The sequence below is a fragment of the Arachis ipaensis genome, chromosome B02 (assembly GCF_000816755.2).
Source record: "Arachis ipaensis cultivar K30076 chromosome B02, Araip1.1, whole genome shotgun sequence".
Lineage (NCBI taxonomy): Eukaryota > Viridiplantae > Streptophyta > Magnoliopsida > Fabales > Fabaceae > Arachis > Arachis ipaensis.
In genome coordinates, this window is record NC_029786.2 from 10,558,543 (window position 1) to 10,577,155 (window position 18,613).

The window sequence follows — 18,613 nt, forward strand, 5'->3', positions numbered from 1 at the left end:
GCACCGAACTCTTGTAGAGAAACCTGCAGCCTTGGCGTAGTTCCTGTAAAATTTTCCAGCATCTTCAAGGGTGGTAAAGGTCATTCCAACCTTCGGAACAAGCTCGTCATCAACAACCGAGAGAGGCTGCACAATACACCGTGTCAGAAACTGTAAATACACCCATAGATATGATTCAAATACACCCAATCATGCCTAATATGATACACCCGAACCGCAACAACTCAACTACACAATGACCTTTAAAGCCATAAACTGTAAATACACAGGCTGCAGAATACACCATGTCAAAAACTAAAAACACACCCAATCATGTCTGATATAATACACCTGAACAACAACAACTCAATTAAAATAACAAAACCAGTACTGTAGATACACCCACACTTCAATAAAGAATACACCCAAAAAAAGAGCTAATCTACACCCGAGCGTCTGCTATAAATTTCAGTTAATTAATCACAACTAATACATTGAATCGACAGATTCATGTTAACGTGTTACTTTCACAGTCAATGTTCAGCAATTTTTCAACTACACAATGCTATACAAATTACTGAAAGAAAATTCATTATGTAAATCAAACCTCAGGGACTTCGTTAGATTCAAATTCATAATCCACTTCGCCTGAATTCAGCTGAGAATCTGAGGTGGAATGATCCATTATCTTCAAAACGAGTTCAAACTTTGATTTCAGAAAACAACAAATCAAAATAGAAAACGAAGATCGAGTTGCAGAGAGAGAAAAAAGTAACGTAAACGAAGAAGAAAGCGAGAGGAAAAGAACGAGGGAAGACGCGCGAGAAGAAGAACAACCAAATCTCAAAATAACGAAAACGAAGAAGGAAACAAATATTTTAAATTTGGTAGTTAGATATACGCGGGATCTTATATAGCGCGTGTAATCAACGTACGTGGAGCAGCGCGTATTTTGATTTTATTGTTTAATGAGCTTGTAAAGCATACAAGCCTGCAGAGCTTTTCCGATAAGCTTTTCTATTTTAAAGATATTGCTTTTGATCATGAATAAATGAAAAATTGATAACAACTAAATAATTATAATTTTTAAAAACCATACATATCTTTTCATAGAAATATAAGTCAACCTTATTCATAAAACAATCTTATGCAGTAAAAACACTTCTACTGCTATGGTCAACTCTGTTTTTACAACACTTATAACTTCAAAGAAAATCACACTCCTGTAGAATTACAAATCACTCTTATTTATAAGAACATTCAATAACTTAAAAATCATACACACCCACCTCTTATATACTCTGAAAAATAAGTACATGATATACAATTTTATTCATAAGACACATTAATGTCACTTGAAAGCAATTCACACTTCTTCCTGTAGGAATACAGAAAACTTATTCATCACACAAGTTCACAACACACTCTAACAGAAAAGAATTAATATTTATTGCCATGATGTGATCCACTTGTCCTCCCTTGCTGTATTTGGAATTCCATGAAACCTTGCAAACAAATTTCATGAACAGCTATGTTAGTCATTTTTTTTTTTGTGTCTACTATGTTTGTCATTTGGTAAATGTTAAAATAGCTTTAAAGTTAGAATATATTGTTTGTACTCGTTTTCATTAGATACCCCTTAAACTACATCTTTTATTATTGCACAAGATATGTGATTCACATGATAATTAACATTAACATAGCTCGTCAAGAAACACTTACAAAGAATGCTATCTGAAACCTTGATTCATTGATTATGTTAATTAGAGTCTTCTTCTTCTTCGCCTTCTTCCTCCTGCTTGGTTGAGTCATTGTCGTCTTCTTCGCCTCTCAAATAGTGTTTGATTGCAGTATTCAGATCATCACTCTGGCAAAATTCTCCCTCTGTATCTTTCACCCCTTGTAGCTCGGGTGATACCACATTACCTTGATAGAAAGTTTGCATACCCTTGCATTCAGTTATGAAAATTTTATGCAACTGTGGAAAATTCAAGTTTGGCTTCCCCTTGAAAAAACTTTCAAGCTTTGGCAAGTTGCCAAGATATATAAATGAGAGCTTGGGGAACGTCACATCTTCATTATCATTGTCTCCATCTCCAACCATTACTGTCTCTAACAACTCACAGTTTGATAAGGACATCCTTTTCAGTTCAGCAAAACTGTTAGCAGTTGAGGATGTAAACAAATATTCCAATTTTGCACAATCCTTTACATTCAACTGAGTCAGTTTGGAGAATGAGACGGTGGATGGTGCCAAGTTCATCAAACAATTACATGCCAAAATTTTCAAGTGTTCAAGATTTTCAAGAAGTGGGGCCATCCAGGTTTGCTCAAAGCCTATGGATTCAAGCTTGTATAAATCCCTAAGAACCAAGCCTTTAAGCTGTGAAAGAATTTTGGTATAATTTTGTGTGTCATGCTCAGGCCTTTGTGAGTTGAATATCTGTTTGAAGCCACTATCGACCACTGCGATCTGTTCTATAGCAGTTAGTTGAATCTTTGAGATGAAATCATCTGGAAATGAATGTAAGTCATCATGGAAACTATGCAATTTGAGGAATAAGATTTTTTGGAGGTCCACTTGAAGTTGTCCTTGCTCAATCATTATGATGTCTTCCTTGTTGAGCGAGAGTCGTTGCAAACGGGGAGCAACAATCTAGGATGCAAAATCCAAAATGACAAGGATAGTAATAATAAATTAAGAGTCTTAAATAATTTTTTTTCTTTCCAAATATGCAACCAACACTCGTGGGATGGAATGACTTGAAAGCACCAATACTAAGATACTAAAGTTATAAAAACGTGCAAAATAAAGTAACTTTATCAGTTTATATGTCATGTAAGTATATATGTGCAGAAATTAATAAAATGTCAAAAAAATGTTAGTCAACTGTTGATTGAAAATAATTGGCCCTAAAATTTGCAATAGACCTTTTTTTATGGTAAAGAATCACTTGTAGAAAATGAGAACTAATAGAAATAGTTGCACTAAACTTTTCTGAACAAATAAACTCATGATGCAAATAGTTGAGGCAAGAGGTTTAATACCTTTGAAGGTGACACCACACTGTCATCGTTGTCATTGTTGTCACCATCACCATCGTCGTCGTCGTCGTCGTCGTCATCATCATCATCATCATCATCACCATCATTGTCGCCATCATTAGCATCATCATTGTCACCTTCATTGGCATCATCATTCTTGTCATTTGTTGCAATGCCATCTTGATCCTCTGGTTTTGAATATGGAGAATTTTCTGAATCAGCTGCAAACATCTTCAGCTCTGGACAACGATAAACATCCAACTCTTTTAACTCGGGCCAATCCAGAATTCGCATTCCAGACCAAATGCACCTTAGAGCAGGCAATTCCCAGAGAGTCAAGGTGGTTAAGCAAGGGAACATTAGAAGTTCCCCATCATTTTCTTCCCCTGCAGTTATGGCTTCATCTTTTCCAACAATTTCCTCTAGCTTCACACAGTTTCTCACATCTAATTTTCGTACCTTATTTTTGAAAACTGATGCCGGAAACAAACTTGTTATGCATTTACATTCCTTAACAATGACTTCATTTAGCAATGGAAGCCTGAAACCACCTTTAGGATCCTCGTTCCACACATGCCTTAAAGTTGGTAGGTTTTCCAAAATTATTGTCTTCAAGGGAATGTCAATCATGTTTGGATCTTGTGTTGGTGATGAATATTTTACATCAAATATTGCCTCAATAGAATCACAGTCTATCACCACCAACTCTTTCAAATCATTCAGGGAAGAAAGCAAATGAGATGGTAGTAATGCATTTGATGAAATTTCACACCCTTCTGGAATATGCATCATGGAACTAATAACACACCTCAATTTTGGTAAATTAAACAGCATTAACTTGGCTAGCTTGTGGAACTTTATGAGCTCTTTATTTGCATCTTTAGCAACAATCTCCTCCATCTCTTCACAGTTTCCCACATCTAATTCTCTTAGGTTATCTCCGGCAATTGAAGCTGGAAACAGATGCTTTATTCTCTTACATTCATCAATAGTAACTTCTTCCAGATAAGGAAAGTTGAGACCTCCTTTATTAGGATCATTGTTCCAAACATGCTTCAGAATTGGCAATTTCTCCAAAGTCAATTTCTTCAATGGAATAACCACTGTGCTTGAATCAGATGTTGGAGTATCTTTGACTCTGACATCAAATATTGCCTTAACAGAATCACAATTTCGCACCACCAACTCTTCTAGATTAGTTAAAAGAGGAAGTAAATGAGATGGAATTATTGCATCAGATAAAAAATCACACCCATCCACCTCTAAGTATTGGAACTTGCAACTGGGGCAATCCACTGGGATTGGCACCTTACTGGCCCATATTTCTTGTAGATCAGGAACATCACTAAGAACTATACGTTCCTGAAAATATTTTGGTTTCCCAAGCTAAAATTATTTAAATATCTCTTTTGTATTGAAAAAATAATAATTTAACTAGTTTATAATTGAGTATTTCAATAAACTACCAAGATATTGTAGAGTAACAAAATATATAAGGTCATCAAAATTAAAAATTATAATAGTGTAACGTTTTTTAATTATGTATTATTCTAGTCTTGTAGTCACCCAAAAAAATAAATCTAGTCTTGTGAACGAAATGAAGTCCTTTTGGTGTCCCTGTGATTAACAATTAAAAACACACACATATATGGTTAAATTAAGCTTTTATTATCCATAAAGTAATCTGTTACTAAGAATCTGATCAATCAGCTTAAAAGATTAAATGATTTCTCTTCCATCCTATTGAAATCACTTAAAATAAACTGTTCATCAGTTCAGTTAATATAACCAAGTGTAGAAAATATTTCAAATTTGGACATAATAAAATTTTATTTGGAGAAGGGTCTTTATTTATTTATTTTATTTATTACCTCACTAAGAAACTGCCATACTGCAGCAGCATTAAGATCATGGTGGAAGACCAAATCATCACTTGAGTTGTACGAAACTTGAATCCTTCTAGAAACGCTGACATTTCCATGAGAGAAAACTTTCATCTTGGAGCAATCCACTATGTCCAGTTGAATGAGAGAGGGTAACTTCAAAGTGGCATTCCCTGAATAAAAGCATTCCAGGCTTTCCAAAGATCGAAGGGTTATCCTCTCTAGCTGCTTAAATTCAATAACGTCGTCTTCCGTCATAGCATTCTGCTGTTCTTCCCCCACAATTTCTTCCAATGATTCACAAGTCTCAACTTCCAACTCCTCAAGGTGTATTAGCATTCTCGCTGTTGAAGATGTGAATAGACGTAGCAATGCCTCACATGATTCTATGTGCAGTTCTTTCAGATTGGAGGAAGATTGTAGCACTATTGTTGTCAATTTTGGACAATCAGAAACATCTAATAGACGCAGCTGCTTCGACAAGTTTTCTACCCCACTCATGGATTGCAACTCATTTAATTTGAATAGGTACAATTCTTTCAACTTTCCAAGAATTTCCTTATTATTATTAGCTTCATCATCATGGGAGGGCAATATATTTTTGAGGGTTTCATCACAGTAATAGCTTACTTCCAGTGATTCCAAGTTGGGTGTCTTCTCAAATAATCCAACCGGCACATTACAGTTACTCTTCCCATCATCATCAAGAAGGTAAAGTTCATTCAAACTCTCAAGATTTTCATCCTTAAATTTTCTCAACCATGAACCTAATGCTTGAGTGTGTCTCCAATTCAGAGTCAAATTTTCCATCTTGGAAATATCCTATGACAGAAAGGGTTTATATGTATAAATAACTTTTTGAAGCTTATGATTATAAAATGTAACATTTAATTATTTCAAAATTACGAAATTGTTAGCAAATTGACTCTAATAATTATCAATTATTTTAAATATAGACAATTATTGTATAGTTTTTAAAAATAACTTTATCAAATAGAGTTTTAGGTTTTCTAAGTAAATTTTTGCGTATTGCTCAAATAAATAGAAAGAACTTTTTAATTAAATACTCTAAACACACATATATTATTTTTTATATGACTAATTATATAAATAAATAATCATTTGAAAATAAATTTAATTTGCAGACTTCCTCATTAGAGTTACTAAGAAAACAGAGAAAAAAATTGAGATTGAAGAACATATAATAATGTTTTTTCCACATCAGAAAAGATAAAAAATGGGTATCTATACAATACCCTTAACAAATTCGAAAGTATGTATCTCATTCAACGTAATTGATAAAAATGGTTTTTAGAGACTTTATTTTTTGGATGTGCAAGTAAGATTGAGAATGTAAATATGAGATTTGAATCCTATAAAATAAAATAGTTATAAATATAAAATGAAAAATTTAGAATAGGATAATGGAACTCGAAAGAAGTTATAATTATTACATTCACTTTGGAAGGTGTATATAATAAATAAAAAAATATTTGGAAGACAATATAAAATCATTCTAAGTCTTGGTTTAAGAAAACTTTAAATTTTTAAAAGTAGCTTATGAAAGTTAGCTTTTAAAAGATCATTTTAAAAGTGCATCTATGTTTGACAAATCAATTTAAAAATAGTTTTTAATAAGAACAAGTAACACTAATTATGTTTGGTAAATTAACTTTTAAAATTTAAAAGTACTATAAATAGACATAAATGTAAGAGTTAAATTTGGAAATTAATTAATGTATGAAATTATATTAGACTTTTTTAATTTTAATAAATACAAGTCAATTTTAAAAAACTCCACCTTAGGTACTTTCAAAAGCAAGCACCTCTATGGCTCTATCTTTTAAAAATTATAAGTACAAGTAAATGATCATTTTGATTTACAAAACACAAAATGAAAAGCTTGTGTACCTCTTCAAAAAGCTTTATCAAACCAAGCTTAAAACAGTCTAAAGTTATTTTATTTTGCATTCAATTACTTTATTTTGAATTCCTTTATTACCATCAGAATAATTGAATAATATTAGATATAATAAGTGTGTAATTATAAATATTACATACATAAAATTATAAATGTTAAGTTAAATAAAGTAATTTTGAGTGATTGTCTCTCCCTAGCAACTCATAACAAATTACAATATAAATTACTTACCTTTGTATTCATGAAAAGTGGTTGCTTAGTAGTTGAAGTGTTGTTTTGATTTTCTTCTAGATGACTCTGAAATAGCTCCAGTTGATCATTGCAATCATATACGTCAAAGCAATTTAACTCAGGGCATTCCAGAGTGAACTTCTGAGAGCAGAAGTCAGTAAGACTTGGCAAATAGCACAATGCCAATGTAGTTAAACAAGGAAACACAAGATGTTCATCAACAGTTCCAGCTTCTTCTGCTTCAATGATATTGGATAACTCATCACAATCTCTAACATCAAGTTCCTCAAGCTTCTTAAGATCTCTGGCCAAGGCTATAGGAAATAGAGTTCTCAAATCCTTACACTCATTGACGGTAACTATTTGCAGATTTTTGAAGCTGAGAATTCCTTGTTTTTTGGGTTGCCACACATGTTTCACATTCGGTAGCGCTTCCAAAGTTAGCTTCTTCAGTTGGAACGATGTTCCCATCATCTTAGTATCATTCATTTCAAAAATGCCTTTTATTTTTTCGCAGTTATCCACTTCCAATTCTTTTAAGTTCTTGAAAGTAAAAAGAACATTTGATGGAATTGCGTATGGTTCAAACTCACAACCACTCAGCTTCAAAGTTTTCAAATTGTTAAACAATTCTTCCCGTAGCCCTTTTTTGAACACATTTTCTTGTTGGCCAACTCCTTTGCTTTGCATTAGTTGTTGTAGATGAGCAAGATGATCAGAAACACTTACTTCCTCCATGCCTTCAAAAAACATTTGTAAATTTGTTTGAATATATTAAATTAAAAATTATATATATCATGTATTCCAAATCTTAATTCTTTGAGAACTACCAAAAGAAAAGAATGAAATTCAGACAATGGGCTACACATCTATTTTTGTGTACCTTGTTCTTGAACAGATATTGTATCGTTTGTTGTAAATTGTTAGTCCAGTACGATCTCATCTTCTCTTTTTCATGTACAACATAGATCTTTTGCAACATTGGCGTGTCCATGCCTTCTTGCTGGGAGAAACTTTTCAATTTGGGACAGCACTCACCACAAATTTCTCTAATGTTGGGAACTGAAAGGCACAATTCTTGGAGCTGCAAAAGCTTTTGAGGTGCTTCAGAGACACGAGCTCAATTGTTCCCAGTTGTTTGAAAATAATGTCACCGTTGTCTTTATTATCTTCTTTTCTTCCTTGTCCTTTCTCCGACACAATTTCCTTAAGAGATCCACAATTAATTACCTTCATGGTGTTGAGTTGACCCAAACTTCTAGCAGTTGATGGTGACATTAAATATTCTAATCTTTCACAGTCAACCACTTCAAGCTTTGTCAAGTGTGAGAGAAATACATTACAAGGTGCTATGGTTTTCAATATTGAACAATTTTGAAAAACCAATGACTCTATCCTTTGAAGAATTGGGTCTCGCTCAAAGCCAATCCTTCGAAGATTTGGTAGATCTGTTAACTTCAAGCTTTTTAACTGTGGAACGACTCCTAAGCTTTCAATCTTTGCAAGCCTTTCAAGTGGCACCAGTTCTTCAAAAGAACAATCATTCAACCATAGATTCTTCATATTAGGATTGCTATGAAGGAAAGAATATAGAATTTTAGTATCCTTCAATTTAGATAAGTGAAGCTCTTCTAGATTGTCCCTTCGATAATCATAGTTAGTCGATGACGTTGCATGTCTCGACTCAATTTGAATTGACTTCAAATTGTTGATTACCTACATATTTAATAAATCATGAACAGAAAAATTAATGTAGCATGCATAAAGTTAAACATATCAAAATGCATATATATTCTCTATGCCATTTCAATTGGCTCATGAAAACATTTTTATTTGATTCTTTTACAGGTTTGAAGGTTAAGTGTTCGTTTGAATTGGCTTTTGAGTGAAAAAAAAAAAGATTTTTTTAAATAAAGGACTTTTATTCAATTTGAAACTTATTTAGATGTCTTTTAAAAAATATATTTTTATTAAAAAAATAAATTATTTGTTTTTTCTAAAAGCTAACAATACCTTACTTTTGACGTTTTTAATACTTGAAAACCCTTTTTAAAAAGCCTATTCAAATGTGAAATAACTTTTGTGTGTTAAGAAAAAAATATCTTTTTTAAAAAGATGAAAAAAATAAGTACTTTTTTCAAAAGCTAATTCAAACTGACCCTAAATCCCGACAGAGATGATGACCAAAAAAGTTCCCTGGTAGAAACACAGAGCATAAAACAAAAAATTACACATTCTCTAATTTCTAACAAAAGATGCCTATAATAATAGCACACTGTTACGACCATCATTGCAATAACCATCAAACCTGACATATATTTTTATTTGATGATAATGCAAACAGGTAATCTAATTAACTTTATTTTATTCTAAGTTATTTTTCTTTTGCTATTATGAAATACTAATAGAAATACTCAAGAGTTTAAACTTTAAAGGCATTGTTATTACCATTTCAGGAAAGAGGATAGGCTTTGTTTGTGCATCTATAATTTCTTCTCTGAATGGTTCCAATTTTTCACATTCTTCAATAGACAAGTTGTTCAGTGCTGGAAATTTTATTTCTTCAGTTCCTGGATAGAAACTCTTGAATTTTGGTAGTCTCAAAAATTTGATGGTTGCCAGTTTTAGAAAGTTAAATGCAGTAAGACTACTTATTTTCCTGTCGACGTCTTCTTCCTTGAAAACAATTTCCCTCAATTGAGAGCAATCCGACACCATAAGGTCTTCAAGATTATTTTCAAGTGTTTTGGCGACAGGAACTGAAAATATGTTTTCCAACCTTTCACAATCCTGAACCCATATCTTATGCAAATTGTTTAAGCTAAGAATCCCATCCAGCTGGTTTTTCTTCCTGTTGAACTTGAACACATGCTCTAATTTTGGAAGTGACTCTAAATGAACATCTTGCAAGTTGGTTGTTGCATCCTTAGAAGATGCTGGCTTATTTTCCCAAGCTGGGTCAAATATAGCTTTGATTGACTTGCAATTAGTAACCCTTAAGTTGCTCACGTGCTGAAATATTCCCACATGAGAAGTGAAAACATAGCCCAATTTATCACAATCATCAATGACGAGGGTCTCCAACTTGACAAAGGAATCTATTGGGAATTCAAAACCATTACATATCCCACTCAAAGTCTTCATGCTACTAACTTTAATATTCTTCAAATTTGGAAAGATGGTAACCTGCTGTGTGTTCACAATGCAATAACAACAAACTCAAATTAAACCAAATGTCATACAAATCAAACCAACAAAGAGAGATAACAAATAGTAAATTAATAGAAGTAACTACATCAAGATGTAAAAATGTAATTTCGTCGCTAAATTGGTTGTTATCCAAGAGACTTTGGCTTGGTTTAGTAAAGTTTTTGGACTTGTTTTGTATTTGCACTTTTTAAAAGTTAGGCGTGCATTTCAAAGTTAACTTATGTTTCTCAAAAGGAAAAACAACCATTTATACTCATGAATGTTCTTACAAAAAAACAAAACTAACAATGTACCCATAAAAGATGGGTGTCATTTGACAAAAGTACCAAAACCCAAAATTTTGGTTGACACCGTTTAAAATACCATAAAATTCCCATAGTACCCTCTCCAATGCTATCCCACCCTCTTCTCTCACCAATCCACTTCACCATCTCCATCATCAACATCATTATCTTCATTATCAATCAACAGCATTCCTCCCCACGTCACCCCTGCAGCTGCCACCCTCCTAACCCTTTCCATTCTACCACCCACGCTCCCAACCCCCAGCCTCATCCTTCTCCATCCCCAATTCAAATGCAGATTAGCAACAACAACAACAACAACAACGAGGAGGAGGAGGGTGAGGAGGAGGAGGAGGAGGAAATGAGAAATGAACAAATTGGTATTATAATAATTACAACTCATCCATAGCCTAACGCAATTGAATCTATTGCAATGGCGATTTGCCTCAACGCAGATTTGACTTCTAGTCATGCAGGTAAAATAGGATCATTGTTAAAAGATAGTGATTCCATTTGAGACATCATTAAATGCAAGCCAAAAAATAGAACAAAAACATTAATCGAGCAATTTGAAGAGTCGAAAATGAGTTTTGCTTGGGAGCCAATGGAATATTTGTACAATGTATACAATAGGCTATTTATTTTGCCCAATATGAGTTAAAAAATAACATCACCCGTACTATCCAAAATAACTATCCGGTAGTAGAGATAATAAACATCTCATGTCATGAAACCACTCATCCCAAAACCTTAAACTGATTTTGGGATTCACCAAAGATCGAACTCTTAACTTTTCGGATCTAGAGCTCTGATGCCATGTCATGAAATCCCAAAAGCTTAAGCTGATGAAAAAGGTAACACTAATAGTTATATCTCTAATGCTGAATCGAACATCCCTAAACCTCCATTGTACACATTGTACAATTATTCGATTGGCTACCTATACTTCCTCGTCGAAAATAGGAATTTAACAATAATAAAACGGTTCATATTGCAACAATAAAAACAATAAGAATAAGAATACATGAACCCTAACAGAGCACAAAGAATATGAGAAGAAACCGGACTGCCAAACTCGATCTTCAAGGAATTGCCGCGCAGGGAAAACCCTTGGAGAGCGTTCTTCGCAGCCTTGTTGAAGTACACGAACGCGTAGCTACGCGCCGAGTAAGAGGTAACACTGTCCATGGCGCCCTATTGCGCGAACAGATCATCAGATCGGCGTCGGTTACGTCCGGCGCTAGATTCCCAACCCAGAGATTGTTAGAGGGCTCGTCCGAATCCCTGGAGGCGCCGCCTCGTTCGTGCGACGGCCTCATTGATTTCTCCGGACGCGGCATTGCGAGGCACAGACTCAGAATAACCGAATCGATGTGAAAGTTAAAGGAGGAAGGAGAAGGATGAGGCTGGGGGTTGGAGCCGTGGCTGGCAGAATGGGAAGGGTTAGGAGGGTGGAAGAGGCAGTGGTGGTGAGGAGTGGCGGTGGTGGGGTGGGGAGGAATGGTGTTGATTTATAACGAAGTTAACGATGTTGATGATGGAGACGGTGGTGAAGTAGATTGCTGGTGAAAGAAGAGAGCGGGATGACAGTGTAGATAACGAGGGTACCATGGGAATTTTAGGGGTTTTTTTTTTCAGAGTCAACTAAAAATTCGAATTTTTATATTTTCTCGAACAAAACTTATTTTTTATGAGTAATGTTTATTTTTTTTTGAAACAAAAAGTTCAACGCAATAAAGTGAAGTAGTTACAAATTACTACGTAACAAAACAAAAAATTAAACGTTTGTCTGACATTGCAATCAACTATTAGAAGAATTAAAATTAGTCTACTTTTTTGTAGCTTCTAATGGACTTATTGATAATTTTCATAACACCTGCTTCTTAATTCCTGAATATCTTGACATTTCTTTTTATCCAAGTATTCCATATGAATAACACAAAATCCATCAACAGATAATAAAAACCTCTCTCAACTCATTTCACGCTAACTAACACCTGATCAATACGACTGCACAATTGGCCCTAAACCAAGTAAACTTACGGTCATTCAGCTCTAAATTCACCAGCTCTCTAGCTTCTAAAATCTTCTATTGCTGCTCTTTATGTAATGGCTCCTTTCTTCTCATCTACCGTTACAACCTCATCCATCGTACATCAAGCAAAATGCATAATTAAAACTATTATTCGTCAATATCCCTTCTACATACAACCATCTCTCCTTTTTATAACAATTATTCCACTTAAACATCATGTCATCCCACAAATCACAATAAACACCCAGAAGCATTCCACAAATTTTCACCCATATCATTCCCCTAAATTTGCACTACATCAAATTTAGTCACCACCTGTTTCTTCATTTGTATCATTCCTAACATTTTTACCTTATTTTTCCTCTTAAAAGTTTTCACTATTCCCAACATTCTGACACCCTCTAAATCCCTCATATTCCAACAACTGTATTACACACCTTATTTCGATTTTTAGGACGACTCCTTCTTGCTTTCTCTTTTTGTTTTGTTTGCCTCCTTTTCTGTGTATTCGCTTCATTTTCTTTCCAACTTCCTTTTTGCTTTTCTAGATTTGATTCACTGCCTACATCCTTTCCAGAACCTCCAGAGTTCTCCAAGTTCCTTAAATCTCCTTCCTATTCAAAGCAATTTTCATTCATCAATGATGATTCTTCTGCTTCAACATTCCTCATCTTGCTTGGAGCAGTGTTTATCTTCACACTCCCGCCTATTTGTAGTGGTACATATACCATTTAAACTCCTTATCTCATTTTTAATCACTGTCGCCTGTCGCATCGTCACTATTTGTATAAGCATCTGTACCAGCTTTAACAAATATCATGGTCATCTTCTCATTAGAATGTGCCCGCATTTTTAACGCAGTTTCTTTTGTTGCTATATTGTTCTTCGCACCTCCAACAGACCCCAACCTGGTGAAGATTGGTTCAGCGGTACCAACGTATTCTGTTCGGAACTCCACACAGTCACCATCACCACTTGCCAGTCTTCTTGCCTCCTTCATTGCCTCTCCCCCACCAGTCCCATTGGTCCTACATTAAGTCGCGCCCTCCACATCCTCTACACAAAGGCCAAACCCTTCGACCTTTCTCCCCTTCGATGGCGTAGTATCTCCGTCACATGCCCTCGCAACACCAACATAGCCTTATGGAGACGCAGGACTAAGTACTTGCCATCGCATGTCACTGCAATAGCATAATCATTGCGTTTGAAACCATGCCCCTCTCCCACAAAAATAGTGATCCTCCCCTACCCGTGTCAAGTTTCTCTTGGTGTCGTCTGGGTAAGCTTACTCCTTCATCACTACTTGAATGAGATCCCATAGAATCTGCACAAACCATAACTGCCATTCGAATTATAGGATTATCCGTTTTCTGTTTCGAAAACACGTGCTACCATTCATCCAAATCCGCAATGGAAATGACCATTCTGCAGTCATCTTGATCCTCTTCCCGTGAACCTTGTGTCATCATTTCCTCCGCCATGTCCCAGTGCACTTTCATCGGTTCATTACGTGCTTCAAAATTCTTGGTGTAGTCGTGTTCAACAATAGAGATCCTTTTGTTATTGGTCTGCACGATTTTCAAACAATCCCTAGGTACATGATTTTTTCTACGATCAAAGAGCCTTTTCGCAAAAAAACTATTGTTATCTGTATCCTTCTTATCTTGCTTCGCCTTAACATCGACATTCCTCCTATACTTAGCCTCTCTCGGATATATCTTTTTAGTCCGCAATCGCATTCGGTTCATTTCATTTATTGTTTTCAATTAACCTCCTTTCGTAATATACCGCAAACAAATGAATCTTCTCATACATCTCTTTGCGAGACAGATATATGTCGTTTATCCGTCTTATTCACTTAAACATATTAAATAATTCTTTTTTCGAGACATCTAATAAATTATTCACAAAAATAATGAAGGATTCACTCTCCAAATATTGGTACTTTTTCTGATTTCAAACTCGCGGATCTTTTACATGAAAATGTTGTCTAATTCTATTTAACTCTATGTATCCTACCTGTTCAAACATTTTTTTCTTTTAACTTCGTGTATATATATATATATATATAAAAGAAGAAACTTTGTTAGTTGTTCACAAAAATATTTAAATTTAATAAAATTATTTTATGTTTTAAAAAATATATTTTTATTTAAATAAATCACTAAACTAAGCATTAGTCTTTTGTATAGTAGTTGAAGACGGCTAATATTTCAAAAATATTATTTGTATATTAAAATTAGTCACTAAAATTAGTCATTAATGTATTTGTATATAAATATATGTATGGTTTAATTTATTTTTAATGTGTATTTATATTCTAACATGTATTTTATATTAGTGGCTGATTTTAGTGTAAATGTAACATTACTCATAATATTTAAATTCATCAATTTGAAATTGAATTTTTTAGAGAATAAAATGGTAGTTTTTTCAGGAATAAACTATTTTTTTAGACACAAAAAAAAAAACTATTTTCTTTTGAATTTAAGAAAATATCGTGGCTGCGCCTCACATAATGAAAAAATGGAAATCTATTATGCTCGGACCAAATTATACATACCTTTTTTCTAGTATCACTGCTGCCTTGCTCTTTGAAAAATATATATCTCATCTTGTCACATTCGCTGACAGAAATGCTTTGGAGATTCAGCATATTTCTTGCCATAGATAATGACAACAAATTTTCTAAGTTACCACATCCATTCACCTCCAAGTGTACCAATTTTGCAAAAGGAGGATTTTGACCGTTCCATATTTGGTGGATTTGGATGGACGACAACTCCAATCTCTCTAATTTTGAGAATCCAACCTATGAAGAAGCACAAATAATAATAACTATTAATTTATGTCAAATAATATAAACGGAAATATTTGGTAATAAAAAAAAATTAGCCAAAAATAGCCATAACTTGCCTTATTTAATATTCATTAATTATTACTTCAATTAGTTAATGTTAAAAAAAGTAAGTTTTGGCTTTTTTTTTTTCCTACCTAGCATATATTGGCTTAAATAGCCACCTTAACTAATAATATAAGTACATATATAATATAAATTCAAAATGTATAAAAAGCAAAAAGATAAAGTATGCTTTTTGTTTTGAAAGTTTGGCAAAAATTTAAAAATATTTCTAAGTTTTATTTTGTTTAAATTTTGTCTCAACAATTTTTTATTTGCATCAAATATACTATACGGCTAAATTTTCAAAAAATTTACGATTAATCTAACAATAATGTATGAAAATTATGTTTAATTTATTAGTGTTGAGAGTTGTTTTTATGAAATTATTGTTAAATTGGTCTTAAATTTTTTAAAAAATTAGCCGTCAAGGATATATTTGATGCAAATAAAAAATTTTTGAGATAAAATTAAAACAAAATAAAATTTATGAATATTTTTAAAATTTTTATCAAACTTAAGGAACAAAAAATATACTTTACCAAAAAAAAAATTAAATTTTGCAAATGGAACTCACTTGTTGGTCGAATAATATCTTGTGTTGCTCTGTAGATGAAATCCGATAGAATCCATGGAACTCAGGTAATGATTTTAAAGTCAAAGTGCGCAATTCTTGAAACACAAGGTTCTCAGATGCGTTCTTTTCCACACAGACAATCTCCTTTAGAGAGTTACACTCTGAAACTTCAATTGTTTCAAGAACAACCAGAAGCTTGACCATAGAAATTAGGAAGACGTTCTTTAAGAGACCACAGAGCTTAATCTTGACCACTTTTAGTTTACGAAATGAGGATGGTGAAAGTAACTCACAAAAGCATAGTTGCTCCATGTTATTAAGCTTATAGAGGTGCAACGTCTCCAGTTTTGGAAAAGCATTCTCTGGATGCTTCCTCTCCTGCGGCTTAATCAGAGATCGAATGCCAGAACTACTTGCAATGGACAAAGTCTTCAGACATGGAAATCCTTTCAAATTCAGTGCATAAAAGATGTCTTGGACACCATTGAGTTCTTCAAGCAACAAATTCTCAACTCTTTCAAACAACATTTTGATCCCTTTCTGAGAATGAATGTCAAAGGCACCGCCTTTCTCCTGTATTGCCAAATACCTCAGCAGTTCATACTTCTCCGGCATCTTGAAATCTGGCTCCAAATGTGTGCTTGACGAGCCGATCACAATTTTGTAGCTGTACAGCTTATCAAAGAACAAGTTTTTTGGCAAATGGGCAACACTTGGGATTTGTAAGTCAACATTTGTTATTTGATTTAGATGTCCCAACTCTGAAAGACTGGCATTTTTGTTTTTGTTGTTCTGTCTGTTATCAATTCTCCATTCAACCGAAGTGTTTCTCATGTACAGCTCCTCCAAACCAGTGAGGCTTGATATTAGAAGTGGAGGAATTTTTTTTAACTCGGAGCAATTACTTAAGTCAAGAATTTGTAGCTTTGATAAATGCTTCAATTCAATAGGCAAGCTTTTAATATCAGATCCAGAAAAGCTTAGAATTCTTAGATTCTTCATCAACTTGCCAATATTGATGCATAATTCCTCATCTAGGTTAATGCATTGCTCCAAACAAAGCTTTCTGAGTTTTGTTAGGCATTTCATTGATGAAGACAGTGCAGAGAGATCAATGCCAATCAGAACCAACACTCTAAGTTCTTTCATTTCTTGGAAGAAGTCTTTTGGTATTTTGAAGTGTTGATGGTTATTGTGGAAATGAAAGACTTTGAGTTTAGGACATTTTACACTTTGAGGAAACTCCTCGGTATTGACATCACAATGATGCAAGAAGATAGCAGTGTACCTTTTAAGTTTATCATCGTCAGGCCATTCATCTAGCTTTCTTTTCGTCAATACAAACACATCTTTTTCCTCCGATGCTATTAACAAAGCTGCATTGCGAACAAGGTTTTGCATGGTAAAACGATCGTTTGAATAACTGTTAGACAATAAACCTGACTCTTTTAAATGCATAAGCAACATTTGCACTTTATCTCTGGCTTCTCTTACTGTGTAGATGCCTTCAAGAAAACCCAAACCAATGCATAGTCTCACTAAGTCTGAAACAAATGCATCTTGACCCATACAAGCACAAAGCAAGAAGATAAGCTTTAGCTCCTCATTTTCTAAAAGTTGATAACTCAACTTTGTAGAATACTCCGGTGTTCCTGTAAGTTTTTGCCTTTCAAGCGTTTTAAGGGTCTCCTCCCAAACTGAGCGACTTTGATTTTTCAATGCCTTAGCGGTTGTAACTATTGACATGGGCAATCCATGACACTTCTTGGCAATGTCAATGGCTAACGGTTCAAGATCAGAGTTTTTGTCGTCTGTTATTCCCACCTATTTTGTACAAGAAAAATACAAGTATTGAATACAATATGATATGATATATAATCACAACAATTTTATGAGAAAAGAAAATTGTCATAAAACTTTAACATGTTTAAAGTAACAATATTTGGATTCTGATGTATACTATAATCTGTTAATACATATGGGGTTTAATCACTTTGTAAATAGTGGCTGAAAATATTTGAAATCAAAGGAGTAAAGAAATAATGTGTTTTTTAAGGTTATTTTGCACTGAAAAACATTTAAGAGCTAGCAGAATTTATTATTTTTTATCATCAATCTAATTTCTTTAGTTTAGTAATTCATTTGATATATTTTTAGGCCACATTTTTAAACATTAATGACTAATTGATAGCTAAAAATAATAAATTTTATTAGTCCTTTAACATTTATCTTATGCATTATACAAAGTATAATTTAAATTGTTGTAATTTCAAATGTACAACAACTATTTGGAGGATTACACATAGAGATGTAGTGGTTAAATTACATAGAGATACAGGTTTTTCTTCTATGAAAGAGGGATGACTATGTTCAAAATAATGAGTATGCATTTGAGAATAACATATGTATTAATTTTTAGTATAAGAATTATTCTAAAAAATTAATAGATATTACTATGAGAATTATTTTAGGTCATGATTTTTATACGGTTTTAGAATTTTTTTTATATTAAATATTAGTGCAAGATATTATTCCTGTAATAATTCTTA

General features: G+C 33.5%; 2 protein-coding genes across 5 annotated transcripts in view; both read right to left on the reverse strand.

Moving 5' to 3' along the window:
• On the reverse strand, nucleotides 1,084-8,189 carry LOC107624888. Of its 2 annotated transcripts, none has more exons than XM_021115414.1 (6): nucleotides 7,943-8,189; nucleotides 7,060-7,812; nucleotides 4,896-5,729; nucleotides 3,028-4,386; nucleotides 1,720-2,635; nucleotides 1,084-1,484 (listed from the first exon to the last, which is right to left on the reverse strand). In XM_021115414.1, the coding sequence occupies exons 1-5, from the start codon at nucleotides 8,051-8,053 to the stop codon at nucleotides 1,739-1,741; spliced, it is 3,954 nt and encodes a 1,317-aa protein (XP_020971073.1). In that variant the 5' UTR covers nucleotides 8,054-8,189; the 3' UTR covers nucleotides 1,084-1,484; nucleotides 1,720-1,738. The 2 variants fall into 2 exon arrangements, with proteins under 2 accessions (XP_020971073.1, XP_016182851.1); XM_016327365.2 differs by having other exon boundaries at nucleotides 1,702-2,635.
• LOC107624887 overlaps nucleotides 8,042-18,613 on the reverse strand; it is a 19,228-nt gene continuing 8,656 nt past the window's right edge. For 2 of the 3 annotated variants that reach the window (XM_021115413.1, XM_016327362.2), the window contains exons 5-8: nucleotides 16,065-17,888; nucleotides 15,152-15,400; nucleotides 9,508-10,248; nucleotides 8,042-8,775 (exon numbers count right to left, since the gene is read on the reverse strand). In XM_021115413.1, the coding sequence (XP_020971072.1) occupies nucleotides 8,077-8,775; nucleotides 9,508-10,248; nucleotides 15,152-15,400; nucleotides 16,065-17,888 (3,513 nt within the window). In that variant the 3' untranslated portion in view covers nucleotides 8,042-8,076. The remainder of the gene's footprint in view (nucleotides 8,776-9,507; nucleotides 10,249-15,151; nucleotides 15,401-16,064; nucleotides 17,889-18,613) is intronic. The other variant, XM_016327364.2, reaches the window with a different exon arrangement.

Excerpts from the sequence above, each read along its gene's own strand:
- LOC107624888 (XM_021115414.1), bottom strand. The coding sequence starts at position 8,053 with ATGGACACGCCAATGTTGCAAAAGATCTATGTTGTACATGAAAAAGAG. Across the intron at positions 5,730-7,059 it reads CACTTTTCATGAATACAAAG|GATATTTCCAAGATGGAAAA; the intron begins GTAAGTAATTTA and ends TTTCTGTCATAG. Across the intron at positions 4,387-4,895 it reads TATGGCAGTTTCTTAGTGAG|GAACGTATAGTTCTTAGTGA; the intron begins GTAATAAATAAA and ends AAATATTTTCAG.